Below are 15,199 nucleotides of genomic sequence, written 5' to 3' on the forward strand. Positions count from 1 at the left end.
TTTTATACTTAAATTTCTCTGTGAAAGTTTATGTCAAACAATAATAAAAGCTGTCAGAGTATCCAGATTATCACTCCAGACCTGTGATACATCACCTCTTCTGAGGTGCCTCCCACCATGACTTCATCTATACACATTGTAAATATTTACAGAAGCACTTTCCTAAATCATTCTCTTAAATGAAGAAAGGTGATTAGTAGTTACTGACTTCTTGACAATTTTGCAAAAAAGCACACCTTGATTTTATCTCATGCTCTCCAAGCAAGTTAAAACCAGGACTCTCCTTGCTGACTGCTCTAAGTCAAGGTACTTCCAACCTTACTGATCTGAAATACAAGAATATTAAAGAAGTAAATTGAGAACCTTTGGATGCTTAGCCACTTCCTTCATCTCCTCTTGAGCTTCAGGAACGTTTACTGGAACCACTGCATCTTTCAGTAAAGCAGTGTACCGAGGTGCTACTGGATCTATAACCTACAGAAACCAAACAAGGGGAGGGTCATGAATATATGACATCAACAGAGAAGTAAAATACTGCATAAAACAACAACTTAAAAAAAGGATATTAACTGGTAGTCTTTATGTTACTGCATTTTTTTTAATGTTACTGTGTTAATCTCTTAATGCAAAGGTGTAGAAGTGAGAAAATAATACTTCAATTTTTCCTCTTTACTGAAATACTTGAAGTAAAAACTATGCATTGAGTATTTCTGATGTTAGAAGTAGGAAAAATTATGAGCTACTGTCTCACAGGGAAGATAGTAAAAAAAAAAAATCCAATTTTTCTACTCATGAATAGCACTAAATCTGGACCACTTTCTTTCTAGGTAGCTGAATTTAAAGCAATAATTTATTGATGCAGTTCTTTCTTTTTTCAGCAGCATGAGAACTGGTCCCATACTCTTTTTCCAGATCAATACTCCAGCAGAATCAGGGACAGACATGGCTATAGAGGAAGCACCAATTTAGTCTGCAATTTAAACACATCAGCATTAGATACTATAATAAGGCAACACCATAATATTGACTTCATCAGGATTTCTAAAGCTTGAGTCTGGCAAGAAAAACCTACAAACTGCCTTCCTATATTTTCATCATCCATTTTAAATCTCAGCTAAGATCGTTTTTCACAATTCTTTTCATATGTAAAAGATTGGTTTGACTGTTCAGCCACTTGATGTAATTCAACTAGAAGTTGCCTAGGACCAAAAGAGATCTCCCAGTTTAACTGGAAGCTAACATAAAGACAAACACCTGCTGTTGTCAATACAAAGTGGCTTCTTCTCCACTAGTTTATTCCTGCTAACATGAAAAACTGCATAAAAAATATAGAAAAGATAATTTAACATCTATCTACTAACACAAGCAAGCAAAGTAATGATCACATTCTTAAAGAAGTCATATATTTGTAAGTTGACCATTACTAAAGCTGGAATCTTAGGTGTTAGATTTTAAACTAGGATTTGTGTATGCATTTCAAAATACATGTGACTTAATAACATAGTTTTGATAACTAAAAACTGAATTTTATTAGTAGACTTTTTATTTATTGTGATTAAAATCCACAATCCTTCCTCAGACTACAAATGTTAAAAATCTTGCAAATACACTACTGATTAACAGATGAAATGAGTGGCTCATCTCTCACATTAAGACTAAGCTTAGAACTACCTGCACACAAACAATTGCTTTTGTTCATAATTCAGATTGCAATCTATCTGAACAGACAGATGTAAATGTGATGCTGTCCAAGGAGTCAGATATGTAAGAAACTCAGTTCAAAAGTCAGTTCAAAGAAAAATTAGCCCTGACAGTCCTTCGTGGGTTCTTCCCCCAAATCCAACTCTAATTATATCTATGCAGCAACAGAAAGAACCAATTCATAAACCTTTGTGCACATAGCAAACCAAACACAAAATACGTGAATAAATACAAGACACATGCCAGACAAGCAAAAGCTACTTAAATGAACAGATCTGGGTACTATCTAAGCAAAATCAAGCAGGAATCCCAATGCAAAATAACAGGTGTTTCCACAATCACACAAAATATGCAGTCAGCATTCTAATAATTCGCCTTATTATAGTGTCCAAGCATCCGCTGCCAAAAAGCAACTAACCATGTCGAGATGCAGTATTCCTTATCTGACATTCAGTCAGAAACATCAGCAGTGCTGGCTTTATCTACACAGGCAGTATACCCAGCATCTTAAGACAAAGCCACCAAGAGGAAAAGCGGCCAACAATTTGAGTAAGATTTATGTTTACGTTAACAGATAAGCCAAACCAGAAACAGGCAGCATTTTAAAGCCAGGAATAATGCATTTTCAGTGGGTTTGTAGAGCTCCTGTTATATAAGCAAATATGACTGTGCTATAAAGCTGCAAAAATGATAGCTTGTGCTATGTACGCTTACAGCACTGTAAGCTATGGCTAAGGTAAAAAAGCTTTAAGTAATACCTTCTTACAGATAGCTCGCAGCTTGAAAGCAGAAAAATGAAATGCAGTTTTCATATCAGATTTACATATATCATTATCTTTCCTCATATTACTAAGTAAGGCAAGTAAGTACTGGCATAGGACAATCAATAGGATGAGTGCTAACTCAGGTTAGAAACAGCAGGGGACATTCCATTTTCCTGAAAGTGTGCCAAAATGATGCAACATATTGCAATTGCTACTTGTTGTAATAAGCACTCCAATTCTCTACATATTCCTGACAGGGTATCAGGAGTAGCATCAAATTCAAGTAAAAGCATACCTTTTTGTTGAAGGACCAAATTTTATCCCACTCCATATTCACAACAGATCGAGAGGAGCCCTGGAAAATTTAAAAAAGAAAAACACGACAAAAAAACACAAGTGCATGTAGTCTAGCTGTCCGACTCACCTAAAATAAAGTCCTTTAATGGCTACAAACCCTCTATTTGCATTTATCAAAACAATTCATAAAAGAACTTCTGAGCTTGCAAAACAATTTATTTTTTTTAAAGAAACCTGCTACTGAGTTTTGCAAGGACCTGCTCAGACACGTTGAAGCACTACACAAGAAAGCAGTAAATCCTCAAAAGGAACCTCACAATCACAAGAAATTTAAAGGAAACCTTATGAAAACTTGTCCTTACTATATAAGACTTAAAAGAATCAGAAAAGAAGGAAATACTCACCTGAGCAGCAATGAACTGTTTTAGCCCTTCAACTGTCATGCCTCTTCTCAGGACACCACGCACAGTGGGAAACCTTGGGTCATCCCTAGTAGAAAAAGAAGTTTTATCAGTATCACACACTAAGTTTTACCTGTAAGATTTCCCAAAAAGTTTAATAATATTGTCACATGTGAAAGGCAGCTTCACTGTATTTTATTTTTGTGAATGAAGACCTAGATGAGAAGATCTAACTGAGAAGGCTGAGGGAGGTAAGCCATCTCCTGGGGAAGTGGCCCTCTTCTTATGTCTATTCTACCTTCAGTCTCTCAAAAACTAATATGAGGAGAGGACTTCAGACGGTGGGATCCCACAACAAGATCACTGTGGGAAGAACCAAGAAGAACCCTCTCCAGACTCTGAATTAATTGCAGAGATACAGAATCATTGGTCATTCTTCTCAGGAAAACATCTAAGCTACCAGGCCACCAAGAATCATTTATCTTCCGCAGACATCCACTTCATCTCTTAATTTTTCACTTCTGACAGGTGATTCTCACTGGTGACAGGATGAGGGGAAATGGCCTGAAGTTGCACCAAGGTGATATCAGGAAACACTTCTTTACAGAAAGAGTTGTTAAGCACTGCAATAGGTTCCCCAAGTAGGTGGTTGAGTCACCATCCCTCTATGTGTTTAAAAACTGTTTGGATGTGGTGCTCAGGGACATGACTTACAGGAGGGTTGTTAGGGTAGTTTGGTTAGGTTGTGATTGCACTCGATCATCTTTAAGGTCTTTTCCAACCCAAGTGATTCTATGATTCTAATACAAAAAATAAACTAAGTACATAAAGAAGTGGGTGACAAGAGGAGGTATATTTTCTGGCATTGCTCAGGAATGTATCTAATAACTCAGAGAGGGAAACGTATAAGTAGCACCTGAAGCAAGAGCCAAAGCCCAAAAACAAGATCCTATAATAAACATGAAATACCTGAACATGTATGCATACAGTTACCACAGCACAGTAAGCAGACACATTGTACATTCAGAAGCCACTGTAATTAATCTGTGTTCTCAAATTCCATTTAAATATTCATTCATGCTGCTTTGCTGCTTAAGCACACTGACTAAAACAGAAAGAGACGCATCAGTGCAAATATCTACAATAACAATGCTGAGCTACAAACAAGTAACATACCATCCATCCACAAGCCCTTCATTGACAAACCACGTAAGCTTTCTCTTGGACAGCACAGTGTTGTTGAGGTTTAACCTGCTGTATTCCCATATGTATGGCTTCCTTATGCCCAATGCCTCAATGATCCAATAGAATTGTTCATCCCTGTCGTGGTATTCTGTTGTTCTAAGTGCATGTGTGACACCTTCAATACTGTCAACGATGGGGCAGGCAAAGTCATATGTAGGATAAACCCTTGAAAATAAGGAGCCTTGGTTAACAAGGAAGAAGAGCAAAACACTTTCCTCACATTTAAACCTCCAAATTAAGTATCATTTATATTTACATACTATAAACTTTTATAGTCTGCGATCTGAAAACCTTCAGATCAAGCCTTCTTTAAAAACAGCATACAGACAATACAGAATGTGCAAAGCTATCACATTCAAAACAAAATCCCTACACACAGGAATTGCTTCAGTGTTATACACACATTAAAATCAGTATTTCCAAAACCAACATTGTGTGGCTGCTAGCAAAGGCCCCAAATAAGCAGTGAATCATAGCCTCCATCAACTGGGTAGGCTGATTTCAAGGCACAATGCAGTAATTCTTCATTCTGTACAAAGACAGAGGCTGTTATGAAAACTGTAGTGATGTAGAATTGTCACAATCCTGTTTAAGTTCCAAGAACTAAAGGAAACAACTTTTTTGTCCATGATAAAGCCATTAAGTCTTAATTCAACTTTTGACTCCAAGCTCTTCACTGACAGATGATGTATTTGTAGACCAGTGAAATATTCACTGCTGACTATGACAACTAACAAACAGGTTTTAAAAAGGATATGTAAAGCTCCTCACAGTAAAGAGACTCATTACATTTTCTAACTGAAAAATGCAAACAGATTCCAAGCATTAACATGTTTACCAAGGAATGGTAAATACTCTGAAAAAAAACAAAAAAAAAAAAAAAAAAATCACAGGCCATACAAAGAAATTGAACATACTTGTAGGTAGTTCCTGTACGTGGGTGAGGCTGGTTTTTACAGCGATAAAGAGTCGGATCCCTCATACACCCATTGTTACTATTCATATCAATTTTTGCTCGTAGACAACAAGTTTGTCCATACTCTGTTCCCTTTTTCATTTCTTCCCACATTTGTAGATTCTTATTAACACCTAAAAATAATAAAAATAATTTTCTAAGGTGTTTTGAATTTGATACAGAACTACAGTCCACCACTGCAGCAACAAAAAGCAATGTCACCCCCTCTTTACATACATTTTATATTTTGAATTTTTTAGAAATTGGTGATGAATGATGATGAAATACATACAGAAGTTTCCTGCACCTGTCTAAATGTACAGTTATTCCAGCCACACAGAACAAAGCACTAAACATTTGTGAGTAATAGCAGATGAAAAGCCTGGGAAAGAGAAGGCTTAGAGGTGACCTTGTAGCCTTACAATCTTCTAACACCTAAAGGGGGCTTACAGGAAAAATGGGGAAGGACAATTTAACAAGGAGTGTTAGGACAAGGGCTAATGATTTAAAAAAAAAAAAAAAAAAAGTGTAGATTTTTATTAGATACAAGGAAGAAATTCTTTATTCACAGTGTAGTGAGACTTTAGAACAGGTTGACCAGAGAAGCTGTGGATGCCCTATTGCTGGAGGCATTGAGGCTAGGCAGGATGGGGCCATTGGCAGCCTGATCTAGTGGGAGGTGTCTCTGCCCATAGCAGGAGGATTGGAATGGGTGATCTTCAAGGTGCATTTCAAACCAAACTTCTTTAACGTTCTATGATTTCCAAGTTCCTATAAGGACCTTACAGTTATACAATCAGTTGTCTCATTCACCTTTTAACAAAAATCAAGCTGTGATGCCAAATTAAAATGCCACAAAACCAAAAAGGAAGCATGAAAAATCTTACAGTTGTTTCTGTGTTTAGATTCCGTTCTTTGCTCACGCTCTGCTTTCATTTGCTCTGCAGGAGTATCATCCACATATGCCTTCCCTTCTTGAATGAGCTGCTCAGCGTATTTCATTATTGTTTCAAAGTGATCTGAGGTATATGTAAACTGATCTGGTTTGATGTGCAGCATTGCGACATCTTCAAGAATAACCTGCAAAGTGTGGAATTGTCTACTGTAATATTCTAGAAAGTTAGTTTTCTTAAACCTCTATCCTCACCATGCCAGATTAGGTGCTGTAGCAATCCACAGTCCAGGAAGGATGATCAATAAAAATAACATGACAAGCATGAAAGAAAAAAGAGGTAAGCACTTACTGATTCAAAGCCTATGATTATATGAGATCAGGGAGAACAAGAAAAGGAGAAGAAAATTGAAACAAACTACTTCTTACAGTCAAACAGTACTTATAAAATGAAAACGAGTATGACAGGAGTTGCATATCTACATACATGTTGGAGAAAGGAAAGAAGCAACTGACAAAAAACTTTTATTAAAGATGATGGAAATTTCTTCCAAGTGTAAAACTGAAGTGCAATACTGATGCCTTAAATATCTAGTGCAAAAAAAAGTGTACTACAACAGATCTCCATGTAATTTAACTTTGAATTAATTTAGTACAGTGAATGATTTCTCTGTTCTCTCATCATACCTTTTCAAAGTCTTCTTTCTCTTTTTCGGGATTTGTGTCATCAAACCTCATAATAAGTTTTCCTTTGAAGTTAACTTGGTAGTGCTGATTTAGCAGAGCAGCTTTGGCATGACCGATATGCAGATATCTAAAAAGAAAATAAATAAATACATCAGCACCACTTCAGTTAGACTTCAGTATTTCTGAAAGAAAGATAAGAAATAAGCAATAGCTAAGTCAAACAAATGAAGAAAACGTGTCAAGATCTGGTACATTTATAAAAGTAGATTATGTTTTTTTCTACCATAAAATTACCAGGTAATTGTTAAAATGTGGCTTATTAACTGTCACTATGCATATAAAAATAGGACTTGATTTCCAGTTTTACAGACTAACTTAAACTGACCATGTTGATAACATTAAGTAATTTCTACCAGATAGATAATCTGAACCTACCACATTCAGAAGACTGGAATTTTCTAAAACAGTGGATGCTTTCCATTTTAATGTGAACTAAAAAGTTATTGCTGATTTAAACCTAATTTAATACATAAACATTAATTCCAAAAATCTAAAAAAAATACATGCTTCTAAAGAAATAATCTGTGCTACATATATACAATACAATGACAGTTTGTACAGGACTTATAAAGTAAGAAACATAAGCACAGAAATAATATGCTGCTGAATGGACAGTTTACTGAAGAAAGGCAGTAATGGAAATTTCACAGCTTATCAAGCACTTCTAAAAGAAATAGAAAAAAAAGCTGGGTGAAAGTTTTATTTATGAAATTGGTTATGCATTTTTTAATCCTCTTTTCTATGTATTGATTGATAAAAGTAAAGCTTTACTTACTAAGTGTGTCATGTACATATGTTTGAATAAAACACTTCTATACTCCTACTGATTTCTGACTGCTTCTGCATTAACTATATTGGCAATTAAGATGCTGTAATATATGTGGATCAACAGATCAACGAAGCTGGCAGTGAGATTCATAACATCTCCCATTTTCTGTCTTTATGAGTTTGTATCTCAGATTACATATAATCTGACCCCCTGAGACAAAGGTCTCAATTATACATCTATTGTAAAGTTTCCTGAAAGGAGATTATCCCATACACCTTTCCCTTCCCAAATTTAAGCTTCCTGATGAAGTACTGAGCACACTGCACCCAACTCACAAAGACTCTATTCACTCATCACAGCTTCTGTTAGTACACATCTCCATTATCCATGCAAATCCCTTCCACTTCTCCCACTGCTGAGCACATTAAAAAACCACTTCTGTAATTCCAGTTTAGCTAATAACACAATGAGTCACAGAGAAGTAACCATACAACTCTAATGCAGTCACAGACAAAGCTTTAATTACTCTTTTGACTCCAAAGACTTATCTGATAAGCTGATGCACGAAGCCGATTCTTACCAAAGCACACTTCTAGTTTTCTTGAAAACAAAAATGAAAAATAGAAACTTTTTAAAGCATTTATGCTTCTTACCCACTTGCTTCAGGAGGAAACCGTACAATGACCTTTCCCATCTCTGCACCAGGAAGTTCAACAAACTTCCCAACATCCGCTTTCTTTTCAGTTGCCTGAAAAATTAATGGAGATTATAATTACAGATCATGTTAGCTGAATAAACAAGAATAAAACTTCAGATACACTCTTGTGCTCCAGTATCTTCTTTCAAAACAGACAGCAAGAATCCATCGTATTGCACCCCAAATTCATCTCTTCACAACTTTCACATTACTGTCAGTACATCAAAACTAGACTAATTTTGCAGCTCCAAGTTAACCTTTTTTTTTCAGTTGTGAACTACGACTGAGAAGTTCTAACAAGTTATTTAATTTTCTAGATAGAAGAAAACCAAGTTTATCTTGGTATTTTTAACCTCACTGTGATTAACTACTTCAAGCAACTGCAATCTCTGCAGGTCTCTCAGGATCTTGAAACCCTTGTTAGAAAAACAAAATGATACAGCTAAAGAGCAGTGTCATTTTTCCATGATTCCAGCTAAGCATTGGACTACACTACTCACCCTTCTGAATATGACATTGGTAGCTGTTTTGTTCCTCCTTTTTAAGAGGAACTTACAAAAAAAACAAAACTACTTGCAACTGATCCCTTTTTATTTGCTAAATTTAAGGAGATCCTTATAGGGTATTCATACAAATAAAGCTACTCATACAAATAAAGCTACTCTCCCCAGACAAAGCAAAGCTTACCATTTTGACCTTTGGAATGGCAGAAGCCCACTTGGCTCCTACAGACTGAAAAGCTTGCTGTACGTCAAGAAAGCCATACCATCGTTTTGCATGGATGGGAGCTTTATTTTGCTGTAATTGCTCTTGCCAGATGTTATTATCTGTTAGGAAACAAAATTTTCAAGCTGCTGAATTATTAAAATAGAAAGACTACCAATTGCAATTTTTAAGATCAGTACAAGATTATGGTTTTTAATAATCTACTTAAGCCTCTGTTCTGAAAGGATATTTAGTCATGAGGATGCAAGTCATTTTAAAACAAATTAAATAAACTCCCTCCAAAGAACATAATCCATTCTTTTTCGTTTCAAGAAACAGAAGGGGTGGGGGGCTGAGCAACATTAAGTTTTGTTTTTATCATCTAAAACTCAAAATTAGTAAAAATGTGGGGGTTTTCTTCCAAAAACAGAAATACAGGATAACCTTCTAATAGGTCTACCTTTGATGTTTTTCAAGCTTTCTCCAAAGTGAAGCATATACCAGTACTAGCATTTACTTTCCAGGGATCAGTTCCCAAAATCTAATATTGAAGGAGTAACTTCACTAAAGGGATTCCAGGGGGAAAAGGCAAAAAACAGACATAATGCACTGATTTCAGATTTCTCAGAGGTATAACTTAAAAAAATTATTCAAAGATGTCAGACTTTAATCTTGAACATGTACATTACTTTCAAGGGGCACTCAGTCACAATGAATGACAGTCATCTATTAATGTTAGACATACACCTGGGATACAAACTCATATAAACAGTTCAGCAGAGCTTGTTTTAGCTTCTGAAGACTATTTCTTAGAGTAACACTTTTCAGTAACTCAAGCTAAACACCAGTCTCTTAAGGTAACATAGCTGAAAGGTCCGCGTATACAATTTTGTTCTGTAATACAAAATTCAAATATTCAAGTCAAAATTTTGGGCTACAACACACTTCCTTATTTAGGAAGCAGGTAATAATGACATTTTTATAGGTAACACAATATAAGTTAGAAACATTACCATCCATAAGCACATCATGTAAGTTTTCACACAGAACAATTCTAAGGCTTCCTAAGCCACACTATTCCCATCAGTGATGCACAAGACAAAGCAGTGTGAACAACAGTACAGGGTCTGGCATACAGCTAAGAATTGCTACTAGCAACCACAGAAAGAGAAATTTGAGAACTCCTAGTATGTATGATAGCAAACCAATGAAAGGGAGAACATGTACCAATACCTTTTAGTACAGCCCAGACACAGACATCTGCAAGACTCAGAGAGTTTCCAACCAAGTAGGTTCTCAGAGATAGGCAGTGGTTGAGCTCTTGGACTGCTGAAAGAAACTGGCTGGCAGTAGATAACTTTGTAGCACTAAACTCTAGCCAGTGGTCAACCTAGTTTTAAGGAACATAAGATATTAAAAGTTAGTAAAGCAATGAGAAAGAAGTCAAAAATCTGAATATACACTTAACAGCTGAACAAAAAATATTAGCTAGACTATCAATATTAAATATATTGGACATTAAATCACAAGGGATGCTTAAATAACCTTTAAAATCAAGTACACCTAAACATTCATCCAGAACAACAATACATGATTAAATTCAGCTTCTTCCTTCAGAATGTTTTCAAACTGTTGAAACTTTACTGACTTCATTGAAATTATTCCCACTGGAAAAAATAGCAGCTCTTGGGCATTTATTTCATCACACACAGCATACAATAATGGGTGTCCTGCAACTATTTAGGTATAACATTTCTGCACTATTTGATCTTTCTGGTATCACTACTGGATAAGTATGTCATTTTCTCCTCAGTTCCTATCTTCTCTGCCTCACATTCTTTTAGCTCTGTAGAAACCAAATCCCTACCTCACCTTATTTCCCTTCCCTTTCTTTTGCAGAAGTCTTTTCCTACAGAAACACATCTTGCTGTATGCATTTAAAAAAAGAAATAACAATAAAAATCAGGCACTTGGTTGATGCATAGCTCTGCCTATGAATCAGACCCTTCAGTTCTGTAAGAGATCAAATATATCTTAGACTCCTCTGTCTGTTTCACATTCAAGTGTTTGGTAAACTGCACAAGGAATCCTTGCAATACCTAAGCCAATGGGGAAGGCATAAACATAATTACATTACATAAACATAATTGTTACAGAACTCAGTGCAGTTGTTCAAAGTTACGTTCTGAGGTATTTGTCCCACAAATATTGCTGCCACTGTATGTCCCAAAGTACAGCACTACTGTTGAAAAAAGAACAAAAGAAAAGAAGCATTCTACTAGAACTAGCAATCTTGAAAGTATATTTACAGAGGCCTTAGGGCTTAACTTCAAAACACATTTTTTCCTCAGAAAATTTAGGTACCTATACAGATTATAACTTATTTTTAGTGCCTTACAAGGAATACACTATGACAACGCTTCCCTTTAGACCTGATGTATGGGATGAAGCATATACTACAACTCCAAGCAGTTATAGAAAGGAGAGTTGAACAGATCCTTCAGTTTCCTCCCTGCATTTCAGATAATACTAATTTTAGTTCATTTGCCACTTTCAGTCATCAATTTAAAATTTACCAGGACTCAGGAAGAACTGCATCTCATTTTGTACCATACCTACAATTTACAACAACTTTTTGTAATTTGTATAAGGAATAATGACCAAGAAGTTCCCTTTTTGGCATAAAGAATTTTGGTGCCTTCATGGCACTGCTAGGGAAGTGCTATGGAATGCAAGACTTTATACAACAGAACATCTCATCAGTGTGGCAAGATATCCGAGCCAGAAGGCATTTAACATGGATCTCAAGCACTGAATGAAATCAGGTTAAGGGTTCCATCCATCACATACAGCAAAAAAAAATATTTAGTACAAAATCACAAGTTCTGCACGCAATGGCATATTTTGCCATTAGCTTCAACATGATTTTCTGTTAGTTGCTGAAGGTACTGTAATACAGTGTTCCTTTGTACTAAAATGAATTACATTACACAGGAGTAAGTGATGGCAACCAAGCAATAGAAAGTGAAGAGAGAAAACCATCCCCTGAACAGTTAATTCAAGGCAAGGCTGGATGTGGTTCTGGGCAGCCTGGTCCAGTGGCTGGCGACCCTGCCCATGGCAGTGTGACTGAAACTGGATGATTTTGGAGTACATCTCCTATGAAGAAACATTGAGGGAACTGGGCTTGTTTAGCTTGGAGAAGCGAAGGTTCTGGGGAATCCTCTCTGTGGCCTCCCAGTACTTGAATAAACAGGAGAGGGTATGCCTTTTTATGAGGGCGGATAGTGATAGGACAAGGGGGAATGGTTTTAAACAAAGACAGGGGAGGCTTAAGTTAGATATTAGGAGGAAGTTTTTCCACACAGATGGCAGTGACTCATTGAACAGGTTGCCTAAGGAGACTGTGGATGCCCCATCCCTAAAAGCATCCAAGGCCAGGCTGGATGTGGCTCTGGGCAGCCTGGTCTGGTGGTTGGCAACTCTGAACATAGCAAGGGGGTTGAAAGTAGATGATCATTGTGGTCCTTTTCAGCCCAGGCCATTCTATGATTCTATGAACCACAGTCCTCATCCTCTAACCTGAACTATTCTGGATTAGTGAACAGCCAGCTTAGGAGTAGTTGCTGTGGGGGGTAGGAAATGGCAACTCTTTCCAAGATCAGATTTATGACTCTTCTTTACAAGAAGCTGCAAGCTTAACAAAAACAAAACAAAACAAAAAATACAAACAACTCAGCATTCTACATAACAGGAACCTCAGACTAATAATAAAACGCACAAGCAATACACAATAAAATGCAGGAATATAAAAAAGGTCCTCCAAAAGAAAGAAAAAAGTGGACACTTTGGTCACAGACAAAAGAGGGAAGGAAATAGAAAAAAAGACACAGTTCTTTCTCACCTCAGTGTGTTCCAAAAGATTCAAACCATACAACCCAGCAGAAGCAGCAACTCTAGCCAAGTAACGAACTATAGAATTCACATTGGTAAATGAAACATGCCTGAAAAAATATGCAAAATAAAGGTATATTAAATTACTACATCCAGTTTAATTTCACCTGTACATGCAGTTGAAAATGAGCAATAATCATCCCTACAGGTTCACACAGGTGTAGTTCACAAAAAAATAGCTCCATATGCTTCTAACCAAGCACTGACATCAACAAGGAGTTCCTGTAAGTGTTCTGTTCCTCTCATTTTAATTGACTGAATGCTACACTTTAATTTGTCTGAACGAGGTTTTTTTCAGTCTCTGCTACTATTTTTCTTATAAACAAGTTATCTACCTCCTGCTATACATATTTCATCCTTTACAAACTTACGAGGAATTTTTGATAGCACAGAAAAAGCCTTGCAAAGACCAGTGAAAGTCCTGAGAAAGAAATAAAAGGCTCCTTGGTACGGTAATAATTATAACGAGTCCCATTTCTGATAGAAATGGATCTGACAGTCACTCGGTTAACTGCACCAAAATTAAGGAACATAGCTTATTTGTGAGGTTTTCTTTTCTTCTAGCTTTTCAAACTCCAAGCATCCATTTTTAATCCTTAAATTGTTATTAAAAACAAGACCTATGGGGGAAAGGAGTTACTATATACAAATTATATTCTGTTCTCATTTCATCATGCTGCCAGACTTTAAAGAAACTTTTCCAGAGAAACAAGACATTTTCAATATATGTGCATCTACAGAAAGTTTGTGAAATATGTTTTTGTTTTCACTAGTTCGTACTAAAACAAATGCCCTTGATCACTTAAGCAAGCCATTACAACTATTGATTTCAACCCTCCCCAAAAATAAAAAAAAATAAAAAAATAAAAAAAAATAAAACCAAGGTCTGGAATATCCCAAGTGAATTTCAAGTCATGCCAGAATAAGATGGCTTCAGCAGAATTGATGCCATGAAATCCATTTACCAGAAGCATTACTTGAGATCTGAATTCAGCTGATGCTTCTCCAGTTACAGATATACTTTTAACAGACTTTAAAGTAGAGAATCAATTTTTTTTAATGATTGTACAACTAAGCAAGAGAAAATTAATGCAATATTGAGGTTTGGAATAACTTCTTAAACATAATCCGAGAAAAGAGATGATACTAATGCACAAAAAAAAAAGCCACCTGATAGAAATGTGAATCTAGATCTTATTCACCTGGGACCAAGGAGCAGAAGAGCTTTTGAGCTTTTGCTTCCCATTTCTAACCTTTTCCATAACAGCCAAAATGAACGTGTTTGCAATGCAGATGGTAACATAAAACTAATAAATTTAATAAAATTTAGAAAACACTGTTCTTTCATAGCTGAGTATACAATATTATTCCAACATCATCTTGAAGTGATAGCTTTTATACCACAGAGCAAAAGACAACACGTAGGAATAGAAATTATAATGAGGAAAGAACTCTTATTTGAGTCTAAACCTAATATCTTTTAGCAGAAAATGGAAACAGAAACCAGTAGCACAGTCATTACGTTTGAAGACTTGTCAAGCAGCCACTGCTTTGATTTTCTGCCAAAATATGTATACAGTGACAAGCTCACTCTCTAGGGTTATAGGAGTGGGGAAAAGATCAGCTGCTGTTAACTTGTAAGGATCTACACAACATAAAAATACTGTGTTTGCTTTTACAATCATTCTAAAGCCATGCAGGAATACCAGCTTATGTTTCACTGGTAACCTCAAGAGAATCTTCCATGGGAATAACACAAAATATGAACAAGTATGGTTTTTGGAAAATTATGGAAAAAATCTGTGGTTCCCAATCAAGTTTTTCAGTCCCTACTCAAAAGGTAGGTACTGTAGTTAACTGTAGTTAAATGTAACTGTAACTGTAGTTCAATGATTCTGAATTTTAAACAGTATTATTATGTTTGATAATATGTTCAGGGGCCAAAATGCGTTCCTTACTGTTGATTCTAGATAATCAGAGGTACCACTGCAATGTCAGTGGTATTTAAATGCTGGGATATCTTCCCACATTATATTCAGACATCTTACATGATATGGAATCTGAGATTACAA

At 36.0% G+C, this 15,199-nt stretch overlaps 1 protein-coding gene across 2 annotated transcripts in view; it reads right to left on the bottom strand.

Moving 5' to 3' along the window:
• The window catches only part of EPRS1 (glutamyl-prolyl-tRNA synthetase 1), a 38,338-nt gene that overhangs the window by 20,650 nt on the left and 2,489 nt on the right, over positions 1-15,199 (bottom strand). For both annotated transcript variants that reach the window (XM_042825948.1, XM_042825942.1), the window contains exons 3-13: positions 13,078-13,177; positions 10,407-10,563; positions 9,156-9,295; positions 8,425-8,519; positions 6,943-7,069; positions 6,251-6,443; positions 5,326-5,497; positions 4,340-4,573; positions 3,167-3,251; positions 2,761-2,820; positions 364-474 (exon numbers count right to left, since the gene is read on the bottom strand). In XM_042825948.1, the coding sequence (XP_042681882.1) occupies positions 364-474; positions 2,761-2,820; positions 3,167-3,251; positions 4,340-4,573; positions 5,326-5,497; positions 6,251-6,443; positions 6,943-7,069; positions 8,425-8,519; positions 9,156-9,295; positions 10,407-10,563; positions 13,078-13,177 (1,474 nt within the window). The remainder of the gene's footprint in view (positions 1-363; positions 475-2,760; positions 2,821-3,166; positions 3,252-4,339; positions 4,574-5,325; positions 5,498-6,250; positions 6,444-6,942; positions 7,070-8,424; positions 8,520-9,155; positions 9,296-10,406; positions 10,564-13,077; positions 13,178-15,199) is intronic.

Source organism: Centrocercus urophasianus, unplaced genomic scaffold (assembly GCF_019232065.1).
Source record: "Centrocercus urophasianus isolate 14NV4802_14NV808 unplaced genomic scaffold, USGS_Curo_1.0 seq_10, whole genome shotgun sequence".
Lineage (NCBI taxonomy): Eukaryota > Metazoa > Chordata > Aves > Galliformes > Phasianidae > Centrocercus > Centrocercus urophasianus.